The sequence below is a fragment of the Aulonocara stuartgranti genome (genome assembly GCF_965226115.1).
Source record: "Aulonocara stuartgranti genome assembly, chromosome: 10".
Classification (NCBI taxonomy): domain Eukaryota; kingdom Metazoa; phylum Chordata; class Actinopteri; order Cichliformes; family Cichlidae; genus Aulonocara; species Aulonocara stuartgranti.
Genome location: NC_138946.1, coordinates 10,327,770 through 10,351,295, shown reverse-complemented (window position 1 = coordinate 10,351,295; position 23,526 = coordinate 10,327,770). Strand labels below are relative to the sequence as shown.

The 23,526-nt window shown below is 39.4% G+C and overlaps 1 protein-coding gene across 7 annotated transcripts; it reads right to left on the bottom strand.

Annotated features, from left to right (window-relative positions):
• Window positions 1-10,725: 10,725 nt before the first annotated feature.
• Window positions 10,726-22,958, bottom strand: pitx1 (paired-like homeodomain 1). Of its 7 annotated transcripts, none has more exons than XM_082549972.1 (5): window positions 22,932-22,958; window positions 21,477-21,531; window positions 16,526-16,675; window positions 15,154-15,356; window positions 10,729-12,166 (listed from the first exon to the last, which is right to left on the bottom strand). In XM_082549972.1, exons 1-5 carry the CDS (start codon window positions 22,941-22,943, stop codon window positions 11,618-11,620), a joined length of 969 nt encoding a protein of 322 aa, XP_082406098.1. In that variant the 5' UTR covers window positions 22,944-22,958; the 3' UTR covers window positions 10,729-11,617. The 7 variants fall into 7 exon arrangements, with proteins under 7 accessions (XP_082406103.1, XP_082406104.1, XP_082406098.1 ...); XM_082549973.1 differs by lacking the exon at window positions 22,932-22,958 and adding an exon at window positions 22,589-22,785; XM_082549974.1 differs by lacking the exon at window positions 22,932-22,958 and adding an exon at window positions 22,735-22,768.
• Window positions 22,959-23,526: the final 568 nt, after the last annotated feature.

The window sequence follows — 23,526 nt, the reverse complement described above, 5'->3', positions numbered from 1 at the left end:
GGAAAATAGGAGAGATCTATCATTTTTAGCATATAAATATTTCAGTAACTCCTCATCATTCCCTCTATAGTACATACCTTTTATAATTGGTGTTAGCATAGCTGGAAATCCAGGTACATAATGGACTCTGTTGATGAAAGAGTGCTCTGTACTGACGTGAAACAAACTTTTCTCTCTAGAAAGCCAAACAAGTTTAACTTTCCTCATAACTGATGCTGTGCTTGGAGAACGGATCTTCCTGTGACTCTGTAAGGAAATCACCTCTCAGTGACATCAACAAGACCCCAGAGTAGAAAAAAATGTTAGAAACTGAGAGTTTGGAGTGAGCTAAACCTGAGCGGGCTGGCTCATTTGTCATTATGTGTAACTTTGGCTCATAAAAAACAAATAAAAAGTGCATTTTAAGTAGTGACTTGCTACTTCTCCATGAAATTATCATCAAAACCCAACAAAGAGAAAGCAGCAGTTTTGCTCATTTTCTTCCATTTTGATCCATCTCTCTCAGTGTAACTTTGCACACACTGCTTTGATGGAGGTATATAGGTCAAGAAGTCAGATAACTGGTGGTCTTTTAAAATAAATAATGTTGATATCTTTCATATAATGTGCTTCATTCTTTGCTCAGCCACCCACAGCTTTCTTTGACTAGGCTGTGAAGTCCTAGCAGCTCGACTCAGCACAGTCACTAATCCCAAAATGACAGTCATGTGTCAGTTTTGTTAGAATTATTGCGGTACAGAGACAGAGTCCTGGAGGTAATAACATAATTTTCTCAGGACACATATAATTATAGTAATTCATGCTGTTGTACTTGGGCTTGCAACCATATTCTCGTATTGGCCAAATGCTCTTTTTGATTGTGTGAGCCAATATTTTGTAATAAATCTTCAGCTCCATAAATCAAAGTGTAATTTGCAGCGCAGCTTGAATTTGGGCTTGTTATATCACTTAATATTACAAGCAGCATGTTGACTTTGGCTTGATTAAAATAAACTCATTAATTAAGATAACGTATTGGGCTTTGAGTGTATCCTGAATATACATCGAGCTCTTCAGGTGCTGGTTATGTCGTTAACGTGGGAAACACAAGGAAATACTCGTGTGCTGGTGTCTGAGTCAAGAAGTTTTGTTGCCACCTCAGTGAGCCTCTACATATACCATCAACTTTTCCATACTTTTTCAGCCAGCATGTCCACATAGCAGCTTTTTAAAAAAAGTGTTTTCTTTAACCATGACTTTAGTCTCGAAATATTCAACATAAGAAAGTTCTCTCCAAAATATATACCTTGGGTCACATTAAAAAAAAGCAACATTTCTCTGCTGCTTTCAAGCTTTCCTACTCTGGTTGTGAATTTCAGCCACAGTCGGTTTAGTGAAGTAGATACACTTCATTAAGTACAACTAGTTCAGGTTCAGCTGCTTGCTAATGCAAATATCTAATCAGCCAATCACATGGCAACAAATCCATTCATTTAAGAATGTAGACATGGCCAACATGACCTGCAGAAGTTCAAACTGAGCATCAGATTGGGGAATAAAAGGTTGATTCTAGTTGTTTAGCTGTTGATATATTGAGTTTTTCCTGCACAACCATCTCTAAGGTTTAGAGAGAATGATCTGCAATCTGCAGACTTGGTTAGAAACTATTTGTTTTTAGAACTAAAGAAGCCTCTTGCATGAGAGGGAAACAGCTTCACAAACCTAAAGAAGTCCAGTTGCTTTCTTTTTTCAAGCTGCAAAAGACTGTACAAAAGAGTGACACTTCCCGAGCCAAATGTGTTATAGATGTCAGAGGTCAGGGGAGAATGACCAGTTAGCTTCAAGTTAAAAGGAAATAAACAGTAACAAAATAACTGCTTGCTACAGCCAAGTTATCCTGAACAGCATCTCTGAATATGAAGCATGTTAAACCTTGAAGCAGATGAGCAACAGCAGCAGAGGACCACCCCAATTGGCCCTCATGTTAGCTTAGAATGCAAAACTAAGGCTACAGTTTGTACTGGCTCACCAAAATGAGATAATACAAGATAAGAGAATCTGGATCAGCATATGACGTAAACAACACGAAAGCATAACTCCATCTTGCCATGCATCAACAGTTCAGGCTGCTGGTGGTGTAATGGTGTGGAGGATATTTTCTTGGCAAACTCTGACACCTTAGTACCAACTGAGCAGTGTTTAAACCCCACATGATACCTGAGTATTGTTGTCTCTGAATCTGCAGCATCTGTATGATATCATGTCAATATAAACCAAAATCTCTGAGGAGTGTTTCCAGCACCTTGTTGGCATTAAAATTAAAGAAAAACCAAATGGGGTCCAACCTAATACTAGTATGCCTTACATAATGAATAGGCTGGCGAGTGTAAGTTCCAACTAAAGATTTAAATCACTTGATACAGTTGAAAAAGTCTAACAACTGTCTGAAGGTGATATGCACTGAATGTCTTTCAGCACCTGAATGTATATCACTGTAATAAACCCACAGCAGACCCGGGTGCACCTTCATGCTTTGCAGCATCTCACACACTTTATTCTTACAATATTCACACGGCAGCTGGCTACACTCAACTCAGTCAGCTGCAGCTCCGCAGCGCACAGCCCGACTCACATCAACAACAAAACTCCAGGACCCAGTACCATATTTAAGTAGGCAGGGCATGATTGCGGATGCCGTGCAGGTGCGTCCGTCTTCCATGCACGGCATCCGCAAGCCACACCCCACCACAATAACCTAGCTCTCTTCTTGGTGAAATGTATTCCTTCGCTTTTTGTGACCCTTTGTAACAGCACATTTTATTCAGGATAGTGTTGTGCAAACTACTTCTCACCTAGTTTGCTACAAACTTTTATATCAGCACCAATATTTCCTTTTTTGCCCTTTTCCCTTAATTAATTCATCCTGATTGGGTTGAAGAAAAATAAACCCAGATACTTATTGGATATACCCATTTTAAAGCTTGTCACAGGACTCAGACTCCGCTACTATGGCACACAACAAACCCTAGTATATTACTCTAAGCATCTCTTAATTGGAGTCAAGTATCAAACTCCTAGTGTCGTGATGTTGAGTGTTTGTTTATCCACTTTCTGTTATATTTTGTTAATCATAGTCATTTTAGACAGTTGTCAATTTCCCTCCTTTGTGATCGCTTGTCCTAGCCTCATTAATGTTACCTGTGTACAGTCTGCCTCACCTGTTCATTGAGCTAATTACTCCTGTGTGTGTGTGTGTGTGTGTGTGTGTGTGTACATATACTTCTTTGACTTGTACCCCTTGCAATCAAGTGTTCTGACATCCCTTGGTTTTGTCCCCCATTTTGTTGTTATTTCTCACCCTGTGTGTGACTTTTTGGACTATTCTTGGATTTGCCTGTTGACTATGCCTTGCTGGATATGTTTGGTCCACTGAGTGATCACCTGTTAATGACCTCAGCCTGTTTTCTGATTAAAGATTTGGACTGTGGAGCATTAATCTACCTCTTAGTGACCTGCAGGGTAAGCACACAAACACATAAATATCCCAAAACATAAATAACAACAAAAACAATTTTGTTCTCAACTTCCCAAAGTAATGATAGCACCAAATAGCATCGAAATCATCAATGTTAAAGAAGCATATTTGATTAAAAAACAAACAAACAAAAACCCCAAACTATAAAGACAGGTCCCTACAGTTATCAGCGTTTAGGTTTTTTTATTTTCATCCTTTGTGCAGTTCTCGTTTTCTTCCATAACTGTCACAAACTGTAGACTCATGAATCTGACGATCTTATTCAAACACTAATGGATACATGGCATGAAATTTCCCCTCTGTAGATAAAAACCACCATCATTCATTGTCTGCAATAAAGCAATCATAGGCTTCCTCGTCCAGCAAGCAAAGGTTTTTATAAATGCATTTGACATGTTGAGAACATTTCAAGTTGTGGTTTATTTTTTGGCCAATTGTTTTATTATAGCAGTACGCTCACATTCATAAACCTGATACCTGAAAAACGCGTGTTCACCCTCTGATATCAAGTGACAATGAAATCTGTGAATGAACAGTTTATGAAAACTTCCTTTTTGCAACGGCATGCAGGTTTCTGTTCAAGGGAAGTTGTACTAAGGGCGAAGCTGTTTTGCCCTCATATGTCATGCAGGCTGTACACAACTCATCGCATGATGTGCTTTGTTTGTTACCTCTGAAACATCAGTCTTTTTGACATTGGAGCCGTTTTGCTGAATTTAAAAATACCTCCTTACGTTGATCGTGTGCACATGAACCACACATGAATCAGATACATGCCACTCAACATCAGGCTGCACCTCTGATGATGATGATAAGATCTGAAAATGGAAAGTCCTGTTCCCGATGCTGACAAGGCAGGGAGCTTGTGCTTTATGTTCTCTCGTGGTAAATGTCACTGGCAGCATTGGAGGCTTTGTCCGTTTGTCAGTATCATGACATCACTTGATTTTAAGGCAGATATAAAATTTGTGGATCTTCTGTCATAAGATCATTTTACATTAAAATACAAATAACACTTGAACATTACTGAATGTTAAAATCATCATTCTTTTGTTTTGGATATTTGCTTCTTTTTCTCCACTTAAGCCATTAGTAATAGTGTTGCGGGTCACAGTCAGCATTCTAGTCTTTAAAATGTCTTTATGGAGACAGGAAAGAGAGCTTTGTTTCACTATTCCATACTGGAAGCTTGCGAATGTCTTTCATGTAATGGCGAGCAAGCAAAAAGTTATAAAGTGCTCAATAGAATGCAAAGCAAAAGTAAAATAAAAAATAAAACAAAATGAATACAAATAATAATAATAATAATAATAATAATGCAAAATGAAGACATGGAAAACAAGACAAATATCATAGTAAATAAATATAGAGCTAGAAATAGTGAAAGATCAGCGCTGATCTAATGTTATATGATGAATTTAGCTTTGGATATACTTTCAGTTTCACAATGTAAATTTGTTGATTGTTATTGTTATTATTATTAGTATTATTAGTTGATTTCCAAATATTCAGAATTTTGTGTTACTTCGATTTAGTGACAGCCTATTTATAGCAAACCATTGCTCGACTGTATCGAATTATTTTTTGACAGTATCAAGCAGTTGATCCAGATTTTCTTCACAACCAAACAAAGTTGAATCATCAGCAAACAATATGCATTATAAATTCACAAATACCTTACATAAATCATTTATATATAAAAATAAAGGACCAAGTACCAAGCCTTGTGGAACACCACATGTAACTCTTTATAATTATGGGCTTGTGTTATTTACACTGACATACTGGTACCGATCTTCTAAATAACTGGTTAACCAGTTCTGTGGCATCCATTTTTTCCCCTGTAACTGTACTGTTCATGCAAAAGTTGTTGTTTATTTAGGAATTCAGTCAACCTTTCATGCAACCTATGAAGCATGAATTAGATGTTATGTTCGTGAAATAAAAATGATATGCTTTAATAAGGTCTTGTAGGTGCATAAAGCTGAAAACAGGTCATTTCAGCCTTTTGTTAGGTGGTTGCTAGGCAATTTGATCTTGTCATAATATTTTATATAGAAAGGAACCTTCAGGAGCATTAAATATGCCTATGTGTCAAGTTTGGTTGCTCAAGTTAATGGGATAGGAGGTTACTGATCCATCCATCCGCAGTTATCCAGTTCGAGGCCTAGCTGTTATGGGGAGAGAGGCAAGGTACATCCAGGACAGATTGTGAGTCTACAACAACAGTGGTCTTCCCTTTTAACTATATATTATGCAAAAAGATGTCAAATCTGAACATTTGGCAAATATAAACTAGATTTTATGTTTTAAAATAAGTGTGAACCAAAAAAGTAACTGATGGTTCGGATTTCTTAAAAGGTGTTTTAGAACGCACTTCAAGGCCGCTTCCATAAGGAAAGAAACAAAAATGCGAAACCTGAAAATGTGACTTACAAACTGCTTGCATTTGAATATTTGAAACCGGGACAATGGCAGCAACAGGGGCAGCTGCTGCAAGTTTATCATTCATGACAGTTTGGCTGAGCTGCGGTTAGCTCGCTCAATAATGACACATAACACAGAACAGAAAACTAAACAGTGGCTTAAATTGTGTGTGCGCTGTGGAGGTTCCTCTTCACTGAAATCTCAAACCCAAAGTGTTTGAAATGAGCCAAAGCACAAAACATGCAGCATCTTGAGCTACTATTTGTGATACATGTTTCATGGCAACAGTAATCCAGAAGCAATCTGATGTGAGCAGCAATTCAGGATTCAGCCTGTTGGTTTACTTTGCTATGAATGTCGGTTATTGTTCTCATAGTTATTTGAAATGTAAAAAAAACTACATGTCTTAGAGAAGAATGAGAATAAATACTTCATTGTAAACCTTTTCCTACTTTCCAGACAGTCCTTGCTTTAGATTAATTTGAGTGTGGTTTCAAAATCAGTGTGCAGGGATTTAAACACAGTTGGAATGGGGCTATAAAAATGTTATCTGTCACTGTCAATATCTGCTTTTATTGATTGATTTGAAGCCCGTTATTGTCAACAATTTGCTGATATGCTGATAATAGATGCAGATGAGAGATTGATTAGGATGGATGGCACCCTACTCAGGTCTTTGAGGTGTTTGAAATTGGATTTTAATGGCTTCCTAATACACTGAAATATGTCTACTATTGCTCAAAATCAACATAATGCCATGGAAAGCCATCATTAGTTATGTTTCATTTGGGGTTTTATAGTAGTATCCTTACACCCAGAAATAAATGTTGATCTCCTTGTGAGAAAAAGTCTATGGGGTCATATTAGACCAAAGCGGCTTTTTTATTTAAATTAAAGTTTTGGATCTAAACGGAGACTTGGCATGTTTACAGGATGCAGCAGCTGTAGTACAGATTTCAGGATCATGTGAACTGCTGCAGGGACCTGGTGGCAGCAGAAGGAGAAAACAAACAGAAGCTGAGCAGCATTAGTGTAAGTTGAGGGGGAGGCCTTGGTTTAGCAGAGATTGTTTTGTTTCTAGATGGGCTGGATTGCAAATGTCAGTCACACAATGGGTAGAATATCCCTGTAACAGCTTTAAATGCAAGTTTTGGACTCCTTCACCATAGTGCTGTATATTCGACTTGTCAAATACTAATAACTGCGCCACACTCATGAAGCCTTTGTTTACATTTGTTAATGTTGCTTCCTCCTTTATGCAGTTGTGTCAGCAAATACCGTTTCAGTCTGGTCTTCTTGTTGCTTGAAAAGATTTCCTCCATAGCCCACTATGGTGAAACTTCAGCCACGGCCACATTAACCTCTTACAGGGCCCAAGGGTAGAAATTATGTTGTCGGGCCCCCAACGCAGAATGCTGTTTGGGTAGCTTTATCATGTGATCAGAGACACTGGGATGGACCTGTGCTACTGTGGAACATCACCTGCAACATTTTCAGTAGAATTTGACTAATTAAATACAGCTTTATAAAAGAATGAGCACCATCTCATAAAGGATAATGCACTGCAGTGGAAAAAATTCACAACTATGACTGATAATCTGCTTCTTTGTAATGATGTCGACTAGTGTGTGTATGTGAGGTGGGGATTGGGTGTATTTTAAAGCTTTTTCATAAACAACTAGTATTTTTTATTTAATATCACTGTAGATTTTATAATAAAACTACTAATAAAGCTTTGCTTACAAATTAAACTTAGATTTTCTTGTGTTTATTTGTTTCCATGTTAGCATCGGCTTTAAGGCTTTAGCCATTTTAAAAGCTTAGCTACGAGTTATCATGCCACTGTTCAGAAACAGTCCTTGAAATCGTTTTGAAATCCAGCAGAATTTCTTTGTGATACTGGAGTCCTTTTGCTATATTCTGCGGTGGTCTCAAGTTGCTGGGCTTCCACTAAGGTTTTATTTAGGTATTTTCCACCCCACCCCCTCCATCTGATTTGCAGAAAACCATTAAAAACTGCTAGCATTTCTTTTTCTTTTTTGTGGGGTTCAAAGGATGCCTTTAAATGTCTTGTTTTCTTCAGCAACCAGAGAGATGCACTTAATCTTCACAAATGAGGAACAGCAGTCAGTTGGATTGTTTTTTGTAATTCTTCACAATTATTATCAATATAGTTGATCAATTAATGTCTTGTCTAACATTTTCTGTGTCTTTTCTTTTCTTTTATTACATCTGGTCTGTGTTTTAACTCTGTAATGTGGGTAAAAGAAGGGGCTCAAAATGGGATAAAACACCATTATCATTATTTATTGCTGGCTCGGTTGCAGTAGTCACACTTGCTTTCTTGTGTGTCACATTTCCCTGTTTGTGTAGTCTGCAGAATGCAATGTGGGAATTTAGCAGAACTCACTCAAGTATATTTCGAGCACTGGGGGAGAAATAGTATGCAATTAACAGGATATTCAAAAAAATATGTGGTCATTGTATATAAGGAAAGACGATTTTAAATGCTTTATCTCATAAATGATGACCTATTATTTTATTAATCCCGCACCAGGTGTAGTTTGTTTGTATCTGGATGGATGTCTGGTCATGAAATGTTGGCTAGATTTAGTTGCAGAATTTGGAGAAGTGAAAATAAGTGTTGGTTATGTGCTGTGAATGTGTTGGAGTTTTTCCCAAGTGGGGCACACCTCCGTGGAACCTGTAGACCCAAACAAGCAGAAAGTGATACAGTGAACATACACCTGGTTTACTTTTTATTCTATTATATTCTATTTTATTATATTCTTGTATCTCCAACAATTCAGGAGCAGTGGGGATTTCCTCAACAGAGATACTTTAGTTCAAATATTTACCGGCTATAATGCAGCGTGTTGAACTTTGCCCTCCAGGTTCGGGCGCATTCACGTCTTTATTTTCGACTGGAAACGGGTATTATGGGAAAGGTTTACGACCACCTGCGCGCTTTGTTTTTGTTACGAATCACCGTGAGTCTTTGGCTGCGCGTTGTCCTCTCGTCAAACATTTCTAAATCAAAGCGGATGGCTGCAATTACACCCGGTGCGCATGCCCGTCTTAAGTAAATGTTCCGTGCGTCCGTGCGCTCAGGCGCGCCCTAGGAAAGAATTTGCAGCCGGGCACGCGGTTGATATGACTGTTGTGACTTGTTGTGAATAGTGAAATCTCAATGACAAAAGAGCGTCAGCAAGGCCACAGCAGAAGGTTAGAGAAATAAAAACTGTAATAAAAATGTGCAATAGTCCTTTAAAGGAGCATAACCTCATATCTAATCGGATCTGGAGAGCCATCCAAGAGCCACAAACTCACCCCATGTTGATATTTCATTTTAAATGAATAAAACGACTTTAAAAAGAGGGAAGATCTCCACAAACGGTCATGTGCTGAGAGTGGAGGTAAGATTATGTCAAGATACAATTATGACGAAGTTGTGGAAGAATAATATGAAGCCCCCTTAGAAGACATAATTCATTCACACTTACTTTACACGAGCTTGAGTCACACTGCATTTTATGCTTATTAAATTACATAGACACCTTCATTTTACATGAAGTATCGAGAATAATAACCACAGAATCAAGGTAAACTTACAGTTGAGCATGGGAAACAGAGAATTTGATACAAAATGTCAGAAGGTGAGTATTACCTTAAGGAAATTGCTGTGTGGACCGTGTAACTAAAAAGTATAAAAAGTATTAGTATTAGTTAAAAATTATTTTCAGTTTACATTGGAGTTTGCTGTCTTATTGAGATATGTATATATAAATCATTTCTTTTCACTATCCAGTTGTTTATTAAAGTGTTGCCTCTAATCCAATATCCTCTAAGACCCAGCGCTATCAGTTAAAGCACACACTGGTGGCTGCTCCAGCAGCGCACTAATATCAGTCTAATGGTGAGTAATATAGATATGGGGATTTCTGCAGGTGTCAGAAAACAAGATAGGGTATTGACTGAAATCATTTTGTGTGCACGGGCTTGTCGCCAGTTGCATTTTTTCCTCCCCCCGGAGGTGCAAATAAAAGATTCTAGCCCACAAAATATCCATGTAGATGTAATTAGATAAAATGTTCCCTCCAGGTGTGTTTGAAGATGTTTTTACTTATTTATTTTGTGAAATCTGCTCAGTGTATTCAGCATTTTTCGCCCCCTTCCAGAAAGTTTAACTGCCGTGTTTGTCAGTCCTTAATGTTCCTGAATGCGCACTCCAGGTTTCCACACACGCTGGTGGAACTCTTAATAAGCAGCTCAGGTTTCAGGTGATCTGAAATCATCCTTTTAGTGGGACATAATCTCCGTCCTTTAGTACGCAGACAGAAATAGCTGTGTTGCAGCAGAATAGCCAGGTTTGAATGAGCCCCCAATCTAATCTTCTGTATAGGGAGTGAAGGGAACAAAAGTCGAGTAAAATTAACCATAAATCTATTACTGGAAAATCCAGTGAGCGCTGAGATGTGTTCATTAACACGATGACCAAATAATAATGAGAGCAGTTCATAGAAATGTAGCTGCTGAGGTCCCAAAGTTGGGTCAGGTGGATTTATCTACCCACCCTCCTCTGAAATAAAAATGATATTAAAGGAGCTTCAAAAAACAAAAAAAAACAAACAAAAAACAAACAAACAAACAAACACATAAAATCAAATATTATAGTTAAAGCTCGGACTGATTCCACTTTGTCGAAATAACCGCAAAGGATTCTTCATCTTTCTAAGGTAATTCCCCTTCCCCTAAACTAAGTGGACCACTACGCTGGGGATATTTAGCCAACCTATTTATTTTTCTCATGTTTTGAGGGGGGAAACCCGGAGCCCGAGTGCTTGTCTCCTTAAACAAAGACCTCTCTAAGACATGTACTTGAAATAAACCTCTCTTTTCCTGGAGTTTATTCAAACAAACATGTTACCATAAACACATGAGGACTTTGAATCACCTTTTGTATACAGTTTAGGCTAATGAACGTACTTCTGCAAAGTCTTACATTATTGTACAAAACACGTTGCACTCAAGTTAAACATGCAGGGTCTCTCTCTCACTCTCTCTCTCTTTTTTTCTATTGGAGCAAACAAAATGAAAAGCATTTCAAACGGGAGGCGTCGTGGAGTCACCCTGCATATGCGGTAAATAGAAAGCACACAGAAGCAGTATAAAGTATGTACAGTAAAGGCCGGATTTTCTTCCGTTTTCTCATTGATTCGTTACATGCTCGATTTTTTTGTTGTTATTATTATTATTTTGATGCAAATCCTCGCTTTGGTCGAGTCAGTCTTCAAGAGTAAGCAAGCACAAAAAAGAAAAAAAAAATCCCACCGTCTGTTTCACATGTTAGACCTGTATATATTTACATTTAGATATGTACAGTGCAGCCATGTAACACGTCTTCATCATTAAAAAAAAAAATCCAAAAAACCTGGACATTTAAACTGCTGTGCAAGTTCACTGGTAAACACATGTAACCCGCATTATCCACGTTTTCTTTTTCATTTTTTTTCGAAAAAAAAATAAAAAATGATTGCAACTAATCCAGTTTAGTCGTCTTTGATACCCCCCCTCCCCTGATCCGCAGGTAGCCCATAAGCTATGACACCGTGTCCGCTTATCACATATTTATATATATATATATATTTGTATTTTTAAGGCCCCCCTTTTGGCCCGTCAGCTGTTGTATTGACAGGCGTTCAGGCTCGAGCCCGGGCTCTGCAGGCCGCTGTATCCAAATGTTGGATGCTGTTTGGATTTAAGTCTGAGAGAGGCCAGGCTGGAGTTGCAAGTGTCCCGGTAAACGCTGTACGGTGAGCCGGGAGGCCCGTAAGGACAAGCCGATGATGACATAGCTGAGTTGATGCCGGATGTCCCGATCCCATTCAGGTTGCTGATGTTGTTAAGACCTGGCGTGGGCATGCCGGGCACCGCGGAGTGGCCCATCCCGGAGGCCATGGTCATGGAGGAGATGGAGTTGGGGGCCGAGAACATGGACTGCGAGGTGAGGGGACTCATGGAGTTGAAGAAGGTGAAGTTCTTGGTGGACAGCGGTGCCGGAGTGAGGCCCTTGTTGGTCCAGTTGTTGTAGGTATAAGCCGGGTACATGTCGTCGTAAGGCTGCATGAGACCGCTGAACTGGGGCAGGTAGCTGTTCTTGCAAAGGTCCATCTGCTGGTTCCGCTCCCGCTTCCTCCACTTAGCCCGGCGGTTTTTGAACCACACCTGGAAGGGACACACAGAACCGTGAGCATTAACCACAGCAGAACGCTGTAAAATGTAAAATTAATTTTCTTGTCATAAAATAAACTTGCAACGTTGCTACAGATGATACAGGAATGACTCGAGTCCACATCCGAAGCAGCATTTCAAGCTCGTGTGATATTCAGTTCATGAAGCATAAGTGTAATTTTTTTTCCTTAAAACGACACTAATGATCATTTATTGATGTCTGAATCATTTATTTCCACATATATTGTGGCAACAAGCTTCAGACCCCGCTTTGGTGCCCTTGAATTGTTGCCTTTAAGGTGAGTTAGTATCTAGGGTGCCTTAAAACGTTTCATTAAAAGGAAACAAACAACAACAAATTAAAAAAAACAAACAAACAAAAAAACCCATTACAGAATAAAGGCATTTTTAACTAAATTATCTTTGAATTTTATAGCGGTTAATTGTTGATGAGTTAAAATCTTTTATAGGCCCACTGCATATTCAGCAGTTTCAGCTGCGGTCCCATTTTCAATGTTCTCAGATGTCAAATATCAACAACTGCTTTTTAATTTATGATTAGTTACGAAACACGCACTTCTTTTGTTTTTGTTTTTTAAAAATACCAAAACACTTACTTACTTTTCCTTATTAAGATGAATCCGGACATTAAAAAGAAAGGATCCTTTTTTGAGTGAAATGCATATTCAGAGTTTCCATACCCGAGTCGACAAACTAGCCTTGGAGTCAGGGGGAGCAGTTTCTGCTGACGAGCTACAACCCGGTAAAATAAATACAAAATCAGCGAGACTGAATGAGTGGACATCCTTTAAGTTCATGTGGACGACGACTGCGGGATGTATTAATCCTAATCAGTGGACTGATGTTAGAAATTCGTTTTGGTTATATTCATATAGACTATACAATATATTCGACACTCTCTTTACAAATGTAATTTTTCCTTCCTGTAGACTATTTTGCCCTTTACAAATAAACTAGCAAATACATTAAATCGTTTATGAAAACTGTTTCCAGGTGTTTTGATATTATACATATTAGTATAAGACTACCACACACTTGTACATCACAACGAGAATGTGTGTTTACACCAGATCTAAGATGGAGGTGCATTAATGTAGATTTTTTTGGCCTCATTTCTTACAATGAAATAAGAAGTATTTCTAAAGATAAATCAGTGTAAATAAAAGGCGTGTGTGTCTGTGTAAGTCAGACGTAAAACCAGGTTCACAGAGCAACTCGAACGGCTCCGCGGATGACTCGAAATGAAACAGAAAAGCGCTTCTGGATATCCTCACACCTTATCAAAACCTAACAAAATACTAGTCGCTACTCTCCAATTCATTGTTAATTCATAGTAGAAACAATTTACAACTGGTATCACCAGACGGCCTCGCGGAAGCTATTTATAGTGGTGCGGGAACACTGTGCGGCCGACAAATTGTCCACAAAGACTTGAGCGATGTGACAGAGAGCTGTGGAGGAAACACTCAAGACTGCAGAGCCCAGCCTCGAGTTTCCTGCACCCAGCTATAAAATGCATGCTTTGGATTTTAATGACATTTGCACGACGAAAACCACGTTAAGAATATGAGTATAATGACTGACGTGTCAAAGTGTGCTTGTAAATATTATGAAATTATATTTAAAATCATAATTGCATCTTATTTAATGTAAATTGATCTTTAAAATATTTCCAATTATTTCAAATTTCACTGAATCTCAAACATTCAGCGTACCATCACCCCCTTTTTTTAATCCTAATATTATTATTTTTTTATTCCTAATGAAAAAGGGGAACGAAAGAAAAAAAAAAATAGTCGCTGTTTAAATCTGAACCTGCTCGTGACAGCAGTGAGTTTCTTGGCTCAAAATGCATAAAAAGCAACTTATTTTCATTTTACACCTCAAACTGAAGATATTATAAGAACTGTGCTGATTCAAATATTATATTATTATTGTTATGATTCATTTTTACTCAAAACAGTTTAAAAATGTAGCTAGAATAAATATAATACATGTAAGTCATATTCTTTAAAAAGCCATATATATATATATATATATATATATATATATATATATATATATATGAGGAGAGACGTGAACGCTCTCCGTGGAGAAAAAAAAACAAGGGTCCAGATTTTCGATGATGTCATCAAAATGCGAATCATCCATTGGCTACATTAGCAGATACACCCTTTGAAAGGACCTGCAATTTCCAACAGATTCAACTACTTTTTTTTCTCCTTACTTTCTTTTTTAAAGCTTATCTTTCTTCTGAGTTTTCAGCACGAGACGTGTTAACATGACTGCGTGCCATTAAGGCCTGTAACGTCCTCTGTGCCAGTATTGGGAATTGTGCACGTGCTGTAATAACGGTAGATTTACTTTTGGATGCACCGTAGCTGACAGCTGACAGTCAGGGATGACTGCAACTTAATATGTTAACAATATTCTGCTGAAAACCTCCGAGGTCTTTGGAGACGGATTTTCGTAAGCGTGTATTTGAAATGTATCACAGATTTAAACGGATCAGAAGTAATAAACTAAAGTCACCAAAGTCTGTATGTGACATGGACTCTGTTAAAAATAGGAATAGTGACTAACGCATGAATTCAGAACCTTCAGGGAAATGTACTGACTTTAATATACATCTGATTTCTCGCTGTACTGACAAACAGCATAAATGAGTCTGTGACATCCTTATTTGAAAATTTCTACAAAGTTCTGTTTTTCTTTTTCTTTTTGTTTTTTTAATACTTGAAATTGGGTAAAAAGTCTTGTGGAACCAAGTTCAAAAGTTACATATTTTGACAATTTAAAAAATATATAATTTTAAGTTATTAAAAAATATCTTCTTCATTTTCTTATAATTTTTTGTTGGTTTTGGAAGTTTAATAATTGCTGTTTTTGATGAGCGTCTACTTGGCCAGCTTGTCTTTATTCAAACTTTTCGTATGGTTTACGCACGGCCGCTATCTTACCCGGACTCTCGCCTCGGTCAGGTTGGTCCATACCGCGATCTCCTCCCTGGTGCTCATGTCAGGGTAGCGATTCCTCTGGAACGTGGCTTCCAGCTCTTGCAGCTGCTGGCTGGTGAAGTGAGTCCGCTGCCGCCGCTGTTTTTTCTTCTTGGGGTCGTCCGCGTTTCCGTCATCGCTCCTGTGTTCAGCGTTTCTTTCCTTTTCTGTAGGTGACAAACCGGTGTGAAACAGCAGTACTCCTATAACATATTTTGAATGGCATGCAAATAAGGGACGTTTAAACAATGAAGAAGTTAGTGTGTGTACGTCGACAGTTCAATATTTCCCACGAGGATTGAGTACAACGACGTGGATTTTTTTTTAAAGTAAAGCAATTGAAAAAGACCCACCGCGATGAAACCAACCATTTTGGCTAATTTATTTACGAAGTCATTCATAAAAAATAAACCTCAAAAGAACAGAAACAAATTAGTCACACATTCACAAACGTGTGTCAGAGTTAGCCATCGGATCGCTTAGAGATCAATATCTTTACGATGAGGTCTGCCCACTCTTATCTCCCAACTGTCTTGTATTTTGTGTCCTAACAATTGCCTCGTTAAACTTAAGAGGCCACACGCGCAAAGGTCAGTCACACACACACACACACACACTCGCACACACAGAAAGGGAGCTAGGATTTTGAGAGTTTCCTAAAAACAAAAAAAAGCTTAAAATCACGACTCAAGATTGTTATTTAAAACGATTTACTGTCGTGACTGATAGCTAAAAAAATAGAACTAACTGACCTTGGTGTATTTTCTATTTGCTTCTCGTGCGCCCTGAAATACGCGAAGAAAGGCCAGAAAGGCCTCTGTTTTTTTCCCCTAAAATTTTGGAAAAGCTGAATAATAAAAAGTGTCTCCGGGAACTGTCAACACAGACCGCTTGGTTTTTAGTTTAGATTTGTGGATAGCTCCAATATTTATAGTTTGCTCTAATGCATTCACTGACAGCAGGCCAGGCTGCTCTGCACATTTTTCCCTGACACATCTCGGGTTCCTGCCAAATGTTTGGTTCTGGGAGCACAGTAAACAAAAAATGGGGAGTAACTGCACAAAAAGCGCTCACAAACACAAACACAGATTTGATGGAAACACATTTTAGAGTTTGTCGTTTTCGTGCACGCTGCCCGGTGACACACGGAAATAAATCAAGCAAACACAAGGGATATAAAAGTTAAATATTCTTTCTCTTTGTTCTGTAGCTTTTAAGTGCTGGAGATGCCTCTCTGACAGTTCGCCGTAAAAATGCTTACGGACACGTAAAATAAACTGTTACAGCACTCAGTGGGAAAAAGAATGGAGAGGCTAAAAGCACTCTGACTGTGTACCTGCCAACTCTGTGTCTGAAGACTCGCTGCTTGAGTTCTCTACAGTTTCTCGACTGCTGTTTGAAGTTCTCTGTAAATGAAACGCGGGGGCCACGTCGCGGGGCGGCGGTGCTCTCACTGCCTCTGCAATTCTGTCCAAATTCATCCCACCTTGAAGAGAAGGGTGCGTAAAAAGAGGAAACGGGGTGAATCCTGTGGATCGCGAGGCTTTCTTTCAGAGCTACGCTACAAAACATCCACCCGCTCTCAGACACACACCACGACATGGGATATTTAACCATGCAGGTTCGTTTGTTCTTCCACGCAAAACGTGCTTCGAGAGAATAGAAGAAAGAAAGGACAAAAAAATCACACGGCCCCGTTCCCCTCCTCTGAAGCAGTGACAGCCCTGTGCGCTCTCCTTCTATCCGCAGCAAGGAAAAGCTTCCACCCGCTGTGACTGAGAACAAGCTCCGGCTCTCCAACCCTCACATCAGACCCACCCATTAGCTGCGTTAAACCTCCCCAAAACAAGTCCCACCCACTAAACGTGACCGCTGCAAGAAAATACCCACCCAGACAAGACAAAGTCTGACGTCGCGCTTAACAAAGTGAAAAGGTGCATTTAATTAATTTTAGATTTATTAGACGTATATGTCGCATTTAGATCAGGAAATTTCTTCCAGTGTGAGTGGAGCGAAACTATAAGAGGTGACTCATCTGCTAAACACTCCTAACAAAAAACCTGCCACGGTGGCTGTCTGCTCATTTGTTAGTCTTAAGGCTAGTTATTGTTATTACTTTGTATTTTATTTCATTTTATTATTTTTTGCAGTGTACGCTTTGTCAATTATCGAGAGCGCACAAAGCGAAGCTTTGCTTTCAGGAGTAAAAAAGGGGCCTTTTATTCGCGCAGGCATGTTTGAAATGTGTCCAAAGCAATGCAGCTGGGCGCGCTTATACACACACGCTCGGCCACACAATGTATATCTCGGATATGTACCGAGCTGAATAAACATTTGCCATCCAACACGGTCCTGCCCAGTTACTGTGTCTCCAGTATGAAAAGTGCTCGATGATATCAGGCTCGTTGTGTGCGTGAATACAAGCGCTGTAACCTGACAAGAGTCGCTCTGTCAGCTCGCTCATTCACAAAGAGACAATCGGGAGTAATACACGGAACATTACATCTCTCATTATTTAACAGGATGTGTTTGTCCGTGCTGTTTTTTGTGCACCACATCGTTTGAACCACATCAGTCAAAGAATAAGTAATCTATCAGCAGCAGCAGATCGGTCTGCCCTGCACTTTGCCTAAACAGCCACCACCTCACCACTTCAGACATTACTGATATAATATATTTAAACTCCAACAACATGCACTCAGAATCCAACCGCTATAGATCCCAGCCTTTCAGTGACAACCGCAATATGACAAATGGACCGCTGCGAATGATGACACATTTGACTTTTGTGCGTTTTGTTGGCTATGACGCGCAAACAGCAGCAAGCAGTGGCTTGATAAAGGAGCCCCAACATCACCAGAACATAACGTCTTTGTATCCATTAGCAGTGCTAATTCAAACCAACCTCATCCCGCTAAAGATGGAAAACAAGTAAGATTAAATTAGATGCTACAGGGATTATAATCTGACATTCAGGTATGCGCAGTACTCGTGGTGCTTTAGAGCTAAGTGAACTGTAATGTGTCCGTGTGCAAAACTGAAGAGCTGAGTTGCTGATCGTAGTCTGTGTCGCACTGGCTATTTTCTTGTCTTTCTTGAATGCACAGATGCAGGTTAGATAATATTTAAAGTTTTACCCAAGCGCGGGGCTCTTTTACAGGATGGCAGAAATAGATTCCATGTAACTTTTGCATGAGAAAAGCTCTGCAGGCATTCTGCCACAGACTCGCCAAGAAGTCTCTGTTTTAACCCAAACCATGAGATTTTCATCCACCAAACCAAGTATTTCGTTGCCTAACCAAATTGCGCATGAAAGCTGAAAATAATGTAAAAGAAAAGAAGGCCAGCGTAAAAAGCGTTTGTTTCAGACCACTATGAGTAACCCTTTACATTAAAGCAAAATGTAAAGGCCTTTACTCGTGTAACTGGAATCTGTGGGCAAAAGTCTCCATTTAGCATTAGGGTTTGAGTCATTAGACGCACAGAGTGTATAAATCACATTTCTTATTTGAAAGTTTGAGTTTGTATTTGAGATAAATATATTTTCTATTTAAATGTGATGTGCCTGTGGGTGTTTTGTTATAATATGACAAACACTTACGGGCAATAATAATTTATTGAGTTAAATCACCTCTGAGTGACCAGAAATCACAGGTTTACTGAATGTAAAGAGTTCTCTTTCTAAGCTGATTAAAGATCAGTATAATTTGGCCACATCTTCGATATGAGACCAGCTGACCTGCTGGCTTGCTCGGCCAGTCTGCTACCTCCTTCAGGTAGAGTCGCACATCAGGCCTCAGAGTCTCAGGCTGACAGACAGTCAGACTGTCACAGGCGCCAGGGTCGAAGGCTTTCGGCCATTGTATGAGCGTATGACTTTTGACACGAGATCCTCGTTTTGTTCAAAACGCCCCCGAAGGGTTTTTTTTTTTTTTTTTGGCAAAGAATTGTGTTAGCTCTCAGAAATCACCTGCCGTGTTCATCAATATTTGCTCAGCCTTTCTGCACAGAGAGAGTGGCACGTGTTTTCATAGACATCTACACTGAATGCACTCAAGAAATTTGAATACAGCGAAACTCATCAACGAACTTTTTAAATTTTTAGTGCACAGTGTGTAACTGTTGTATTACTATGGCATAAGTATTTGACTAGCTAATATGAATGCGTCACCTTAACCTACTGAGGATCGCAGTCAACAAGTTTACCGCCGCAGCTTACCGAAGTGCTTTTGGGCACGACACCAGCATCGCCTACCTGCTTACTCATATTCCAAGATGGTTAAATGGTTTGGACACAATATTTGAAAACAACAAAAGTTCATCTGCATCTAAACTCTGGAGTAAGAAAGCAGAAAAGGCGTTGATGAGGTGAACTCGAGGACCTCGTGACCAGCAGGTGGTCTTTACTATTCAGGTTGCGAAGGTTGAGTGAAAGAGACTACCTGTTGGTAGCTGGTAGGGTTTAGTGGGAGATAGTCTATCAATGAAGTGCTTAAAGCTCTAGCTTGTTTCAAGATTGCAGCGGACTCCTGAAAAACTAAAATCAGCCTAGAAAAAAGTCTTATGTGCCATAAAGTATTAGCAAAAGCAAAAGCAGCGGTAAAAAATAACAATAAACCCAGTGACTCTTGAGGTCAATATTATGGGATTTACAGCACAAAGAGATTCGCCATGGCGGAGCTCTTATGAATTCTACTTTGTTCTGTCCACATGTTCCTGGCTGATAGATGGGGGTAATCTAAATACCCAGCCTCCTCAGCCTCCATCTATGCCCGCGTCCCGCTCCTCCAGCACTCTGGAGGGCACTTGCGTGTGATGGATGAGTTAAAAAGCCTTTCCATCCGGCAGGACAGGTTAAAGGCCAGTGGCTAAGCAAACACTCATATTTTTCCCCCCAAGAAGTGAAAATAAACTCGGCGAACGCCGTGAATCACACACAAAAATACAGTCTTGGTTTATTTTTCTCTCCAGGGAAAGCGAGCACAGTAAAGCTAACCACAGGACCGAAAAAACAAAGCATATAGAAAATTAAAGCTGGCGAGCTGATTCAAGAGCAGTACAGCAGCGGAGATGTAACTGGACACGGTGCGTAACTGGAGAAGGACAGAGCTGATTATTGCCTTGGTGATGGTTTCCCTGCTTGGTCCAAGGCCTGTTTGACCTGAGGTCTGACAACCAATAAGCAGCCTGTGCAGGGAATGCAGGTGTAAATAAAACAACGTCTAATAGCCAGCACAGGGAAACACCCATAGGACAAATCCACTAAACTGCAAGAATATGTAAAATTTCCTTTTAAACCCCTTCATTCGTTGTTAAACCAGAGCCAGTCCGCCACACGTTCGGTCGTTTCTTTTAGTTTTACATACACGCGGTGTTGATATTTGAAAAGAGAGTGGTTCTTAATATGTGAAAACATAAAAATATACATATACTGCCTTTTAGGGTGAAACTTGATTGCTACTGCATATTATTATTTCCTCGGGGAACGTTTTGTGAAAGGTTGCACACGATGTTTCATTTAAATTTCCCCCAAACCTCGAAATTATTCCAACTTTTTTACGTATCTTTTTAACGAATGGGGGATTCTTGGTTTTTTGTTGTGATTAAATCCAGAAAAGACTGATTGGTTTATTTTTATGTGAGCTACGACTGCTGGATCTGAAGAAAAAAATTAAATGAAATATTTTCCACTGAACAGATTGGCATGTTTATGTGTCGTTTGTAGCATCTGGCTTGATGTTGCTTCGTTTTTCCTTTTGTTTTTAGTGTTTAAAAGATAAATGGTTGGGATTTATCACCAGAAAGATGAAAAAAGTTCATTGTTTGTATATGTACTTATTTATCTATTGCCGATGCCAATTTCACAGAGCTCCATAATCATTTTGCAGCTAATGAATCACAATATCCACTCTCTTCCGGTTATGCAATTGGGGGTCGCGGTCGGGCTGGAGCCTATACCAGCTGTCATAGAGCGAGAGGCGGGGTACACCCTGGACACGTCTCCAGTTTATCGCAAGGGTAACACAGAGATACAGACAACCACTCACTCTAGACTTGTACTTCACAATCAGCAGTCATCCTAACATCCTTGCGTTTGGACTGTGGGAGGAATCCGAGACCCACAGAGACACGGAGCGAACATGCAAACTCGACACAAAATCGCCTCAGCCGGATTCTAACCCAGTCCTAACCACCACCACACCACCGTGGATCTGAATATATATATGGATATTTTGAAAAGTCAAACATAATCAACATGTTAAACTGAGCACAGAAAAATGTCATACCAGATTCCCCACAAGAAATCACATTCTTCGACAGATTCAGTTCCATTCCAGTTGCCTGAAAAACACAAAAAACCCCAATTAAATCAAACTTTCTCCTCCAAATAAAAAAAAAAAAAAATATCAAAGAGGCTAAACACACCTATTCTCATTAAACCACATCATATTATAGTTACCATTACAATGTTGTTGTTTTTTTAATATTGAATAAATGAAAGTTTGTTTAAAAAACAAGTCAGAGCAGGCTGTGTCACAATCCTACAACAGCAAGTTTAATTCTTTCTGGACCCTTGGCTAATACATTTGTATTAAAATTGATTGTGAGAAGAAACATGCAAGACAATTAAGGACAATAGCAAAATTAATAAACTGATTAATACAACTTAAAAAAAATAACGCGAATTTTGTGGTAATATTTATTCGTTTTTAAAGAAAGGATTTTCATGTTTTCGGCTCGCAGAATGAGAAACACCCTCTCCCTTGCCCATCACAGACCCTCAATTCCCCCCCCCCCCTCTCTCTCTCTCTCTCTCTCACACACACACACACACACACACACACACACACACACACACACACACACAGAGCGAAAGATTGACCCTCTTATCTAGAGGAATCCCTTTGCTGCTTTTATGTCCTCAGTAAATCTTTACTCAGTACCCTTCGTACTTTCGTCCTTCGCGCTTCAGTGCGCGCACACGCTTGTACTCTATATTAGTTACTCTAAGTATCTAATGTAGTGTTTTTCTGGGCTACAGTGGGAATAATGTTGTAAGGTGCAGCTGGCTGACTCTAATGCTCAGACAAACTATTGTCACACTCGCTGCTGCAGTTCTATGCCAGAAATCGTTGCTGTGCGCAAAGCTCTATTCGCTCAGTCTCTACTCCAGGTTTTTGAAAACCAAATGGCCAACAGCATGCTCTTCCTAAAGGAGTCGGCGCTTTTAAATATTTTATTTTCTTCTTCACGCTGGACACATCTTCCCCTCTGATTCACATTCCCAATATCTTGAAGTGTTAAAAGGCACAGAGCGACCTGCCCGCCGACACCTTCTGACCAATTCCCACAGCTAAAATCCACTGACCTGACACGACACCGTGCGTGCCTTACTCACCAGTTGGTTCCCAGCAGAAGACAGAAAAACGGAATAAACCCTCACGGTTTCCCCATGCAGGTGTTCAGTAAATCCACTTTAGCGTCAGCTGCGCGTAAATGCTGCGTCCGCGGTAATCAGCACTTTGGTCGTCTCTGTGAGGATACCTTGGTTTTCTTCACTGCTCTGCTGCACGCCTAGCGTTGACGTCATCACACCGCAACCCCCCGCTGCCGCCGCCACCACCACCACCACCTCCCCCGCTGTCACCCCCCAATCACTGGTCTCCTTTTCATCCCATCGCATCTTCATTTGAACTTTTCTTAAAAAAAAGAAAAAAAAAAGACATCACTGAATTCCTCACCTGTGCTGCCATCAGCACCTGACGTCACCTTCTTCTTCCTCCCCATCTTAATTCACGATTTTCTTCTCCGCAAAATATGTTCTCAAACGCTTTTTTCTGACTTTTACTTTAACATAGGAAAGCAACAAGTGATGTAATAATAATAAACCTATTTGGTGTGTGTGTGTGTGTGTGTGTGTGTGTGTGTGTGTGTGTGTGTGTGTGTGTGGCGTTGACGAAGGACAGTTTCGGCGTTAAAAAAAAGGTGAGAAGAGTTTACTTGATTTTCATCAGAGGGTGTTTGTCCTCACACCGATGACCATCAGCTTGAGGAAAGAAAAAAATCTATTTTGAAGAATTCACATAAAAGAAGACGCACATCCTGTTATATGTAGACATATATATATGTGTGTGTGTGTGTATACATATAAAGATAAAGATAAATGTTTATTTGTTTATTTATTTATCACAGTTTAAATAAATTTAAAAAACCAAAAACTGTAAATCACACACAACCACACATCTTAAAGTTTTGTGTAACACATAGGTTAATTTTAATTAATTAATTTATTTTAATGTAATGACTTAAGTTGTTTTTCAAGCACGAAAAGATCCC

Bases quoted from the DNA above. Each gene is read 5' to 3' on its own strand.
- pitx1 (XM_082549972.1), bottom strand. The intron at 16,676-21,476 runs GTATGACATTTT...CTTCTCTTCAAG, and splicing joins GATTTCTTGTGGGGAATCTG to GTGGGATGAATTTGGACAGA. The intron at 15,357-16,525 runs GTACACAGTCAG...TGTCACCTACAG, and splicing joins TTCAGACACAGAGTTGGCAG to AAAAGGAAAGAAACGCTGAA.